This window comes from Syngnathus floridae, chromosome 9 (genome assembly GCF_059516105.1).
Source record: "Syngnathus floridae isolate MCC-2025c chromosome 9, RoL_Sflo_1.0, whole genome shotgun sequence".
NCBI classification, from domain to species: Eukaryota; Metazoa; Chordata; class Actinopteri; order Syngnathiformes; family Syngnathidae; genus Syngnathus; species Syngnathus floridae.
Window position 1 is genome coordinate 8490044 of NC_142421.1, and position 10995 is coordinate 8501038.

The window sequence follows — 10995 nt, forward strand, 5'->3', positions numbered from 1 at the left end:
TTGCTCACCTTAGTAGCACCACACTATCCGTCATGAAAGCTCCAATGGTGATATCTGCAATAAGAATATGCCATAAAGATTGATCATACGGTATGTGACATCACTCGATACACACCTGTAATTGCTAAACAAAGAACCACTGAGGGTCATTGTGGTTCAGATTGAGGAATGCTGTCAACAAAATGCCTCTGTCACGAGTCTATTACAAGAGAATGAGGGCCAAAACTTGTGACTATGAAAAATGAAATGGTTAATGGTCTTTTCTTGTGTTTTTGAGGTTTTCATTCGATCTTTATGCTGTGGTTGGGGAAATCTATCAAACCTCAATCCCATCTGATTCGTCCCTACCTGTGTATCCATTACCGTCCATGTCTACATTGCCAGATATCGCCTGACCAAACATCTGGAGACCAGGATTGACACTACGCCCAGTTATTTTCTGTAACACAAGATAGCACCCATTAAAATACAGTTCAAGATAACATTAAGACTGTGAGACTTGCTCTCTGCTTTGTGTTTGTTTTCCCACAGTGACAGATTTAAAAGCATTCGGGGTCGAGTCAAAGAGCAGTCATTAATAAAGAATAATTAGCAAAACATGTCAAAAATCGGAAGAGTGTCCCCAAAGTAGCCTTTTATATATATATCTACAAAACAAGTGGTGGATCAAAGACATTCATATGGTACTTCAATAATATCATGATAAAACAAGATTTTTAGCTCTTGACCGTTAGACTATATTACATCTTGACATCATGTGTTAAATACCAAACCAAAATTACATATGAAACATTCTCATGAGCAGACCTTCAATGCAATGCAGATGATTATGAACAGAACAGAAACACAAGAGTACTTTTTTTTTTTTTTTTTACAAATTACTGCAATACAGTCAGCACTCTCATCACTAATGTAACCATACATCGGTATTACGACTAAAGCATCATGATCCAAAATGGCTTGTGGGGTTACCCAAGTAATTTTCAGCATAGAAGTGCATTGTGGGTTATAATGGTCATAGCTCAGTTAAAGCCTTTTCAGGACTAACATTAATTCCCTAGACCGCATTCTCCTCACAGTTCTCTTTTAACTCAAGTTATTCGACACACATGCATGGTGACCATATGTTTTCTATTTAAAATCCAGCACATAGCCTACATTATACATGCATTGGTGCACATTAATGGCAATGTCTCACCATGGAATATTTGCTGATGATTCCTGAGGCATCCCCGTGATAGATATAAACAGCTCCTCCATAGTCATCCTCTTTAGGAGCACCTATGGCTACATCTGCAGGGGAATTGAAATACAACAATGGTAGACTGTATGGTTGTGAAGCATTGAGGCTTTGGTGTGCGTTAAGTTGGACAGTACACACTAGGGCCACAAACAGCTAACTGTAGATAGACAATTAAGTGTTGTTAGTGGCTAGAAAAATTTGGACGACATTCTGAGGGAGTGGAAACAAGACTATAAAGTGCTGGCAAGAGCAGTTAAATAACATTACCATATCCCATTTCCACAAATTAAACACATATAAGCTGAAGCGGGAATTATAAAAAGGGATAGCACGTTTGAGTATTCAACACACAATAATTAACTAATTATGACTCAACAGAGAAGTTATCCTCATAAAAACAATTATTTCTACATATGTTGCTTGAAATTGAATGGGAACGCTGTCAGTCACTCAGTCGCTTTGGCTCTTTTTGCCATCAAGAGAGTAATTATAATGATGGGTTACGAGATGATTTATAACTGACTATTTTTCCACCACACACAAAAACTGTGCAAGGCTGTTTGCCGAGAGACTGTTGAAACTGGGAAATAGTGGGGCATGAGAAGGGTGCCAGATGGCACACCGAGAGCCAAGCCAGGTAAAAGCCAGGAAAGTAGCCATATTAATAAAATGTCAGAATGACAGTTTGAGCTATAATTTAACCAACTTTGAAAGTTGGACAAACAATAATTTGTTCTGAACCCTCATTAGTTGCTTGTCTTTTAGAAGCTCTACTTATTCCACGACGGCGAGTAAAGGACAACAACAGTACTGCATGAAAGTTAGTGAAATACATCCTTGATTGCACAATTAATATTTGACTAGTGACTCAAGAAAATCTGCAAATTATGTGAAGGCTAACCAAAAATGATAACAAAGATCTCTTGAGCATGCTTTGTCGTCAGAGTGATCTGGAGCAAGCACCAATTACTTGATGGCCACTGGACCACCTGAGCCGTGCTGCCCTATGTTGGCCCCTGAGCCACGGAGTAAATGAACCGTGATGCTATTACTTTACACTGACCTTGGTAGCCATCATCATCGACGTCTCCAATCGAGGAAATGTACTCTCCAAAGTGGGCGTTGTAAGCATTGTCTCCGGTCAAAACGACCTGTTCCTCCATCACCCCCTGAAAAAGGATATGCAGGCACGCAGTGAGAAAAACAGACACACAGAACTCATGATGTTAAACGAAAACTCAGGAAGGAATCACACAGAGCTCTGAAGCAGAATAACGTTTGTGTGTGGTGGTAGGAAAAATACTGCCCACATAACACCACCGAAAAAAAATTCTACAGGAATTGCATGTCAAGCCAGTTTGGAACCAACTTCAGATTTTTGAAAAATGTACAATCACTCAATTGACGTGATAGAATTGTGCCAACCCACTTACATTGCCCTTGCTGAGGTACACAGTTACGCGGCCCTCATCCCGTAGCTTGCTGTGCATGGGTGCCCCCACCAGCAGGTCTGACAGGCCGTCCTTGTTCAGATCAACTGCACACAATGAGGAGCCAAAGTAAGAGCCCATCTGGAACCAAGCCGAGCCACAGACAGAGCATTGGGTCAGATCACAGACATTTTTTTTCCTATTTCATCATTGACATGCAGACAGTCTGACTGGTGGTATGTTCCTTTTTAACAACTTAAAATTAAATACAACTAGAAAACATTAGCTACCTCAATTAAAAGTATATTTTAGTATAAGATAGTCAACATCATTAACATCACATAAATCTATAACGTAAGTCATACAGTAGCCTCTACATAATAATTAAAAACAGAAATGTCAGTGTGTGCATTTAAACCACATTTGAAGCCGTACCATTTTCCCTGAGGCTTGAAAAGTCTTCACCAAAGACACGCCATCAATTTTGAAAATGTAAACCTGAGGGTGGAAAAAAAAAAACATGATCAGTGTTGCGGTCTGCACCAGATAGAAAACAGCAGAAAGATGAGGTGGCTACCTTCCCACTGCCGTTGTGCTGAGGCGCCCCTGCAGCTATGTCGATCACATTAGGTGAGGAGAAGTGTCCAGCAGTCACAGCATAGCCTGAAAACACATTGGGGTCAGCTGTGTTTCATTTGTTAGACTTTTATATTCCACATTAAGACATAATAGCAGCCTCTTACCAAGATAGCTGTATCTGTGGGAGTCGACATCATCTTTGTTTGGACTGTAGAAGGTGTCAGACGTCAGGTTGTAAACCTTGATTGTCCCAGTCCAGTAGTAAGACCCTGGGGCCCCCATCACCACCAGCTCCTGTAAATGAACCCCCACCACTTTCATTCAGATAATTCTCTCTTTGGGGCCATGAATTACCTTTCATCTGCACAGCTCAAGTGCCTCGGGGTGAAATTTTGGTTAACCGAAGGCCACAAACGGTTGCGCGCTATCTGCTGCTAAATCAACCGGTCGGAGGCCAAGAAGTGTGACGAGGAATGTGGAGCCCGTGCAAAATTGACAGCTGCGGGATGGCTTGTTCAGTCACGGCTTTGCACTGCGACAGCTTGGTGCAAACGTAGCAGTGAGCGGTCAGTGACAATAAAGGCTCGCCACACATAATCACTTCCAATGTTTCTCTGACAGTCTTTCTTTTCTTGAATTGGGCTCCACACAAATATGAAAACAAAAGCAAACAACATCTTGCTTGGATGTGTCAACATCACGTTATTCTTGCTCAGTCACGCACGCGCACACACACACAGTCCGAGCGATCCGTCACAGATGCCAAACATCTGGCGACCGGTGAGCTCGGTGCAGATGAGGCCAAGATTTAACAGTTGGACATCTTTTGAAGGAATTCCATACATTCCTTTAGGAGCGAGGGCTTGTTGGTGGGGGTGGAGTGTCATTCAAATGACTAAATAACTCAACAGTGAACCTTTGTCGAGTCAACTGTTTGATGATTTCACTTTTTGTCCATTTAAAAGTACATTCTAAACACTCCTTTGAAATAAGAGCAAAAAATATATATAAAATCATCTATTTCTATTCAATCTGTGAACTATTACACGGCAAACCGTTTAATCTATATAATGCATATACACAGTTTAATCTGTATTGTGTTTTATGGAACGGATAACAGCAATTCCCAAATTGATTGTTGGACCTGGTCAATTTTTATTGGGAAAAATACTCAGTGCATTATCTATGTTTTGTCAGTGTTTGATTGTTGTTTTCATTTTACCACAGTTTACTCATGTTTGAGTGTTAAATGACTTACTCTTGGGTTATAATATTAGCTGGTTAACTTATTTTTTACACTTGTATGACTGTAATGTGACACAGTAATGCAGCTGCAATCAGTAACCAATATGTATAATAAGTAAGACTACTTCAAACGTCACATTTGATTCTCCAGAGACGGAACATGCATTTCAAAGAAAGACAGGTCTGTGATGGCCTCTGCTTAAATTGGCTCTGACTGCAATGTGAGACTTCTGAGCACCATCAGGAAAAAATTATATCGCAAATGTACAGACAAGCTAATGTCACATTTTAACGTATACCTTATATGGATTTCAGCACTCGACAATACATTTCACAGAAAGACGCAATTGGGCCGCATCTGTTCGACTCACTTGGGCCGACTGTTTAAGGATGGAGTGCTGTACAAAAAGCTATTGTGCGATAGTGGATGATGTCATCGGTCAGCAGTGCATCCCCCGGCCCCGCTATATTCAGAAAAGGGAAATGTGTGTTTTCTTAATCGTTTTTATCGCGGGGAACCACCCCAGAGGTGAGGAAAGGCCGCTGCAGCCGGCGGAAACATAAAATTGCAGTTATCGGCGACATGGATGTCTTATTAAGTTTTGAGATACTACTTCATTTCACAATCTAACATAAAAAATATTCTCATGATCCCACAGAGTCAAAGAAGAAAAATAGAGCCTTGCAGTAGTGTTCAAACAAAGTAGAGTAAAATTAAGTAAGGAGTCATTTTATGCATTTGCAATGAAAACATGAAAATACACATCACTGTATGTGTCACGAAGATTAGGAAGATGAACAAGCACCGTTACTGACCTCTCTAAAAACTCCTGCTATCCCAGCTTGGCAGGAACCGTGCTCTTCCCCATACTTCTGCTTATAATCTGGACACAAAAACACAAACCACAAATTATTTCACTGTGTGCTTGATCCAACATTTACTGGAGTTTTCGCTCTCTCGGCATTCCATATGGAGTTAGTCAAGGAGCGGGTCACATCCAAGAGGAATCTGGGGGAGCGGAGTGTAGGCAGAAAGGAGCCGCGCAACATCCAACGAGACCACTCAATTTGAGGGGGACGCTCTCGGATTACAAAAAAAGCTCAACTCGGATCAGCGTAAAATGCACGGTAAGTTGAATACAAGACAAGTCACAAGTCTGCTGCTGCGGACTGGAAGCGAGGCGAGCGCGTGCGACCTGATGAACGTCATTGGCAGCACAAATGCTGTGAATTTTTCACAATAGAGGTTAACAGATACCCAATCTCCTCTGAGGACTGACCAATGCATACTTTCGACTTTGTACTTTTGTTGGACTTGTGGAGGGGGGGATCACAATTCATTCTACCTGTTTTCAGAGGCTCAAAAACAGATGTGAGCCTCTGTGACGGCACCATGCATGCATGTCACGTGACTAAAATGGAACTACACATGCAAGTAGTGAACAAGTTGCTTCCCAAGATGTGTGAGAAGTAAAAACAATATTTATATATAAATCATCCTTATATTGATAATAAATATCCTTAATTACAGGCAAGACGTATAAATCACATCATTAAAATCTAAATAAACAAAAGCTGTCATTATCATTAGAACATAACACTGGATGATCCAAAAGGAATTTGGAGTTCAACCAAAAAGTTTCTGAACGATTTACTTCGTCGTGTGTTCTGCTTTTTCTTTGGCTTTTTTGGTGATACCACCACGAAAAGATTTTGGTGAGAGAAAAGTGTGATGGTAACCATAGACTCTTAAATGGAACTTATTGCTGAGCAATCAGAAAAACATCAATGAAGTGCAAATTTCAGTTCCACCAAGCATATGGTAATGTACGTGTGTATGAACTTTATTTTAGTTTTATAACACAGCTGTTCAAGTGGTCCACTTTACGTACCTTCATAACATGGAATGAGGGGTTGCGTCCTGCCCTGGAGAGATGGCGGGATGATCGAACAATATCCATGCGGGAGGATATGCTCCGAGTCATAGTAGACGTTTTTCCAACGGTGGGCACAGGCCTGCAGAAAATAAAACTTTTACTCTTTTAAACTGTGTACAGAAAGCAGATTGACCTCGACCGCATTGTATTTGCTCAAGACGCTCTCGCGCTGGGCTGGAGTCAGTGGGTCTCAGAGGATGTGGAACCTTCTTCAATGACTCTGCAGGGTGCATAACTCAATGCGGATTTTACGGCATTAAACATGTAGCGTGGAGGAATTGTATCTAAATTTAAGCAATACAAAAGCTTGAGGCAACAAAAATGGGATCCTAAAATAACACCCAAATCATTTGTATGGTACACTGGCTTATAAAAAGGGAGAATAGTGTCTCCTTCACTGCTGTGAAGACCCTAGATTTATTATATTTTCTTCCAATTTTTTTGTCCAATCAGATTTTACTCTTTACGTTGGCAAGTCACTTCACTGCCGTATACGCTATAAAAGGTTAAGTGTATTTACAAAACGACAGTGCCAATCTTTTAGGCCCAGGATTAATTGAAATTAACCTCACAAATTTAAGTGGCAATAGAATAACCTCACATATAAATGGCGCCACATCTTATTGTCATGTTCTTGTTCAGTGAGAGCCTTGGAAGAAACATCTGCCAAGCAGACGGTTCCCCCCTGATGCGTTGCAACATGAGCTCATTCAGATGACGAGAACAAAAAATGTTACGGGCTGTCGAGCAGCCTAGCAACACATTGGGATATGATGAGTCAGCACCTTTCTTTTATCATACACTTATCGAGACGGCCGCAACACTTTGCAGGTGAAGGTGGTGCAACTTTTCACTCACATTCCCGAAACAGCAGCCAGGGGTAACAGGATGCTGCAAAATCATGCCAATTGATTCCACCAGGGCATATAAAATATATTCATACAGGCTGAACCGTAAATCCTCAGAGACATAAAGATTCCTCTGATTTTTCCTGCATGACGAAGAAGTCAGACGGAAGGCTTTTTGAGCCAATATTACTATTTACAGTAAATCTGTGTGACTCACGATGATTTTGAAAATGGCTTGGACTTGTTCCTGCTTGTCTAACTGATGGTTCCCCTGCCGCCCATTATAAGAGGTTAATAAAGGACCACCATAGAGGGGTTGAGGCATGCACTAACAAAAAATGGTGATTTGAATTTACTCAATTTTATTTAATCAAGTTGTTGCATTAAATAAGTAAATAAATAATAATAATAATAATAAATAGTAGAATATTAGTCTAACTGCCCAATGGGCTGATTTAAAAGACATATTGCAAGTTGATGGCCGCTCTTCACATGTTTCTGAAGTAAATGAAAGAAGAAATGAATGAATTTCAAAATCACCACTACGCCAGGTGCGTCTGCAAGACACTCGAGCTGCCAAATAGGCAAAAGTGCAGCGGGGCTGTGCTGATATGGAAATCAGTATCCGCTGAACGCAAACACGCGGTCTACTAAAATAGAGCTCATATTGTACGTACAGGCCAAAGAGGAATTTCAAGCTTTATCAAATGAGAACAGCCAAAAACATGAGACTCTGCCCTTGTGTACGTTTAGTTTTTATTTTATTTAATTTTGGTACTTTGCTCTGTCTTTGAATTTTGTGATACTTTTCAATCCATGACACATAATAAAAAGACCTTTGGAATAACTTATGAATCAGTGCTACTGTATATAAATAAAACTGATTTGAGCTACATAAAAGAGCCCCCATGATAGGCAACTTATACAAGGCAACTGTTGTGTTAATGAGAGAAAACTAACACGAAATGTGAAACCACATGCTTGAACTATTTTTTTAAACAATGATGCCGCTGTAATCAGGCCCAGCTCTCATTAATCAACTCACCAGTATTTTGCCGTCGGCTCTGTTCTGACGCGCTAAGCTTACTCCCATCCACTCGTCATCCCTGTCCCCTTGGCACGTCTTCCCGCACGACTCTCGGGGCTTGTTTCCTGATGGACAATGAGAGCAGTTTGCAGACGTCACAACGTCAGGACAAAGGATGTCTTGCAGAAAAAAAAAATTGTCCGCTATTGTCGGACTTTTGGGTCTTGTCCTGTCAGCTTGGCAAACAATATCCTGATGTTTTAAAAACATGGAAGTTGTTTGTTTGTTTGTTTGTTTGTTTGTTTGTTTGTTTGTTTAAATGTGGTTGCTCGGTAGCTGCAAGCCAAGAGAATAAATGTACAGTGGAATTGCTTAATGAAAATGCTCCAAAAGTGGCTTGATTTGGAGTTCAACCAAGGATTTTGTGAGAAATAGGCCTCAAACATCAAATATAAGTAAGGGCTTAAACCATCATTGTGTCTAACATCACACTAGATGTTGACAAATCTTCAAAAATATAAAAAAAACAATCACCATTAAAGTATTTTGCTTCATCTTTGGCTTTTTTTGTGATGCTACGGAAGGCTTATAAAACGAGACAAAAAGCACAGAGTAGAACAAAGTAAATGAAACTTGTGATGATGAATCAATGTCTGTCTGCCCTGTAAAAAATGGGCAGTACAACTAACCTTTTTGCATCCAAAAGCTAATTTTACCAAACAGATGTTGAGATAAATAGAAGATAAGCCTAATAGCTAATGAACACCATGACCAGATTAGCTTGGACATAAATGATGCAGTTTTTCTTGCCACATAGCTTTCAGGCATCTTGACGGCTGAGTATTTTTAATTTTCGTTTTCTTATACAGTGGCCAACTTCTCTTTACATTTGTAAAAGATAGAAAGGTTTTTCTTTTTTCATCTCCAATAAAGGTTTTATGATAGTGGAAGTTTCAGCAAATTAATTCAGTTTTTATTGATTTCAAATGGGTAAAACTGAAAGTTAACCAGCATCCCAGAAAGGTTTGTGTTCAACTTTAGAGGTTTGATTGGATTGTGATAGGATAAAAGCATGACAGCTTTTTTTTTTTTTTTCTTCAAGCATGTTGACAATGGGTAGGTTGATCACATTGGACACTTTGTTGTCTATAATGATCAAGATGATTCTTCCTGTTAGTCAGCATGTGTTTTTGGTGACACGCTGATTATATCAAAGTCATGCACGAACCCCGGTGTTCTTCACAAGAACAGAAAATGAGGGTGGGTGGTGGAAGCTTTTTTGGCTCAGTTATATGCATAGGAAATATTAGCTGGGGAATAAATCATATTTATGTAGGCAAGTAGTGAGAAAAACTCCTGCACACAGAAGCCTCTTGTCTCATGTGAATGTTGCAGGTTATAATAATAATAAAAATAATAATAAAAAGACTAGTACAGGGCTGCATTATTGTGATAAAACAAAACAGATGTTTGGGGGAGCTTTGTAGATTTTGGAAGGTGTCACAATTTATCACATGGCTGTGGTGTGGATGCTGCGAGCTCAACTGACCTCTTCCCAAGTCCATCTCTGTACAGCGGCGCTCCGGGTTGCTGTGGACTCTGCACTTGAACACAGCACCAGGAGCGTGCACTGAACTACTGTAGGTAGAGTTGGCTCTGGGAGCCCCTACTATGACCCTGAATAAACCAAGAGAGGGGAGAGGAGTGCGCACCATAAAAAGTCAATGAGCATCCCTCAAGTGTCTTTACATTCAACGCATCTCGTCATTTCTTAATAAATCAACAAAATAGTTGCATTGTGTGATTTCTTTTAGCTTATAAAATGTTACAAATGAGCAAAACAGCAGCAAAATGACAAATGGGACTCACCAGCGTGTGTTGTCATAATAATGCTCCAGCACAGAATAGCCAAAAAAACTAGAATTAGGTCCACGGAACACCAAGGGATGTTCCAAGTCTATATTGTATGAGAAAACCACAGAAATAGAAAGGCACACATGCAAAATAGTTTGTACTCCCGTTTTTTGTCTCCGACGTGGAGCCATTCCTTTTTGCGTATCGTGCGTAATTGCGCAGTAAAAGTGTCCAAAGGGAAAACAAAGTCAGTTGCACGCTAGTCAAAAAGTTTCCAAAATAATGTGGAGCGTGGTTCCTGCTTTATCGTCGCACATAGGTTGTAATGGCATAAGGAAAAACTTCGCCGAGGAAAGTTAACGGTCCACAGAATAACGGTGCGTCAGCTTCTCTCCATTCTGAGTCCATCTGATAAAGTTGCAGCGGGCTGCCAGAGTGCCTGACGGGGTGACGCGGAGATAAACGCGGACTTCCAAAATCAAATTCACATGAAGTAGCAGAGGTGGGACAGAAGTTAAAAAAAAATAACAAAGTAAAAGCATGAGCGTTTGGAGAAATTGATGACGGAGTTGGTCGCAGTCGGTTTTACTTTGAAAGGGCAACGAATCTGGATTGTTGAGGCGTAAAAGCATTTTTTGGTTCACACGTGATTGCATTTCTCAATTTCTTTGGCACTGTGTTCGGGGAGCAATGTCGCCCTCTAACGGTTGTATACTAGTGAGTGCAAACACCACTTAAATCACAAAAAACTGAAGGAGGGATGTTGCATGGGATGAATTGCATTTACTCTGGGAATCTATGGATGAGAAAGATATATCATATCCCGGCAAGG

At 40.4% G+C, this 10995-nt stretch overlaps 1 protein-coding gene across 1 annotated transcript in view; it reads right to left on the reverse strand.

Annotated features, from left to right (window-relative positions):
- itga9 (integrin, alpha 9) overlaps window positions 1-10638 on the reverse strand; it is a 36474-nt gene extending 25836 nt beyond the window's left edge. The window contains exons 1-13 of the mRNA XM_088384994.1: window positions 10179-10638; window positions 9859-9986; window positions 8328-8434; window positions 6390-6513; window positions 5314-5381; window positions 3417-3546; window positions 3251-3336; window positions 3109-3171; window positions 2677-2814; window positions 2307-2412; window positions 1199-1293; window positions 349-439; window positions 9-54 (exon numbers count right to left, since the gene is read on the reverse strand). Of these exons, the coding sequence (XP_088241120.1) occupies window positions 9-54; window positions 349-439; window positions 1199-1293; window positions 2307-2412; window positions 2677-2814; window positions 3109-3171; window positions 3251-3336; window positions 3417-3546; window positions 5314-5381; window positions 6390-6513; window positions 8328-8434; window positions 9859-9986; window positions 10179-10354 (1358 nt within the window). The 5' untranslated portion in view covers window positions 10355-10638. The remainder of the gene's footprint in view (window positions 1-8; window positions 55-348; window positions 440-1198; window positions 1294-2306; window positions 2413-2676; window positions 2815-3108; window positions 3172-3250; window positions 3337-3416; window positions 3547-5313; window positions 5382-6389; window positions 6514-8327; window positions 8435-9858; window positions 9987-10178) is intronic.
- Between the last annotated feature and the right edge of the window lie 357 nt (window positions 10639-10995).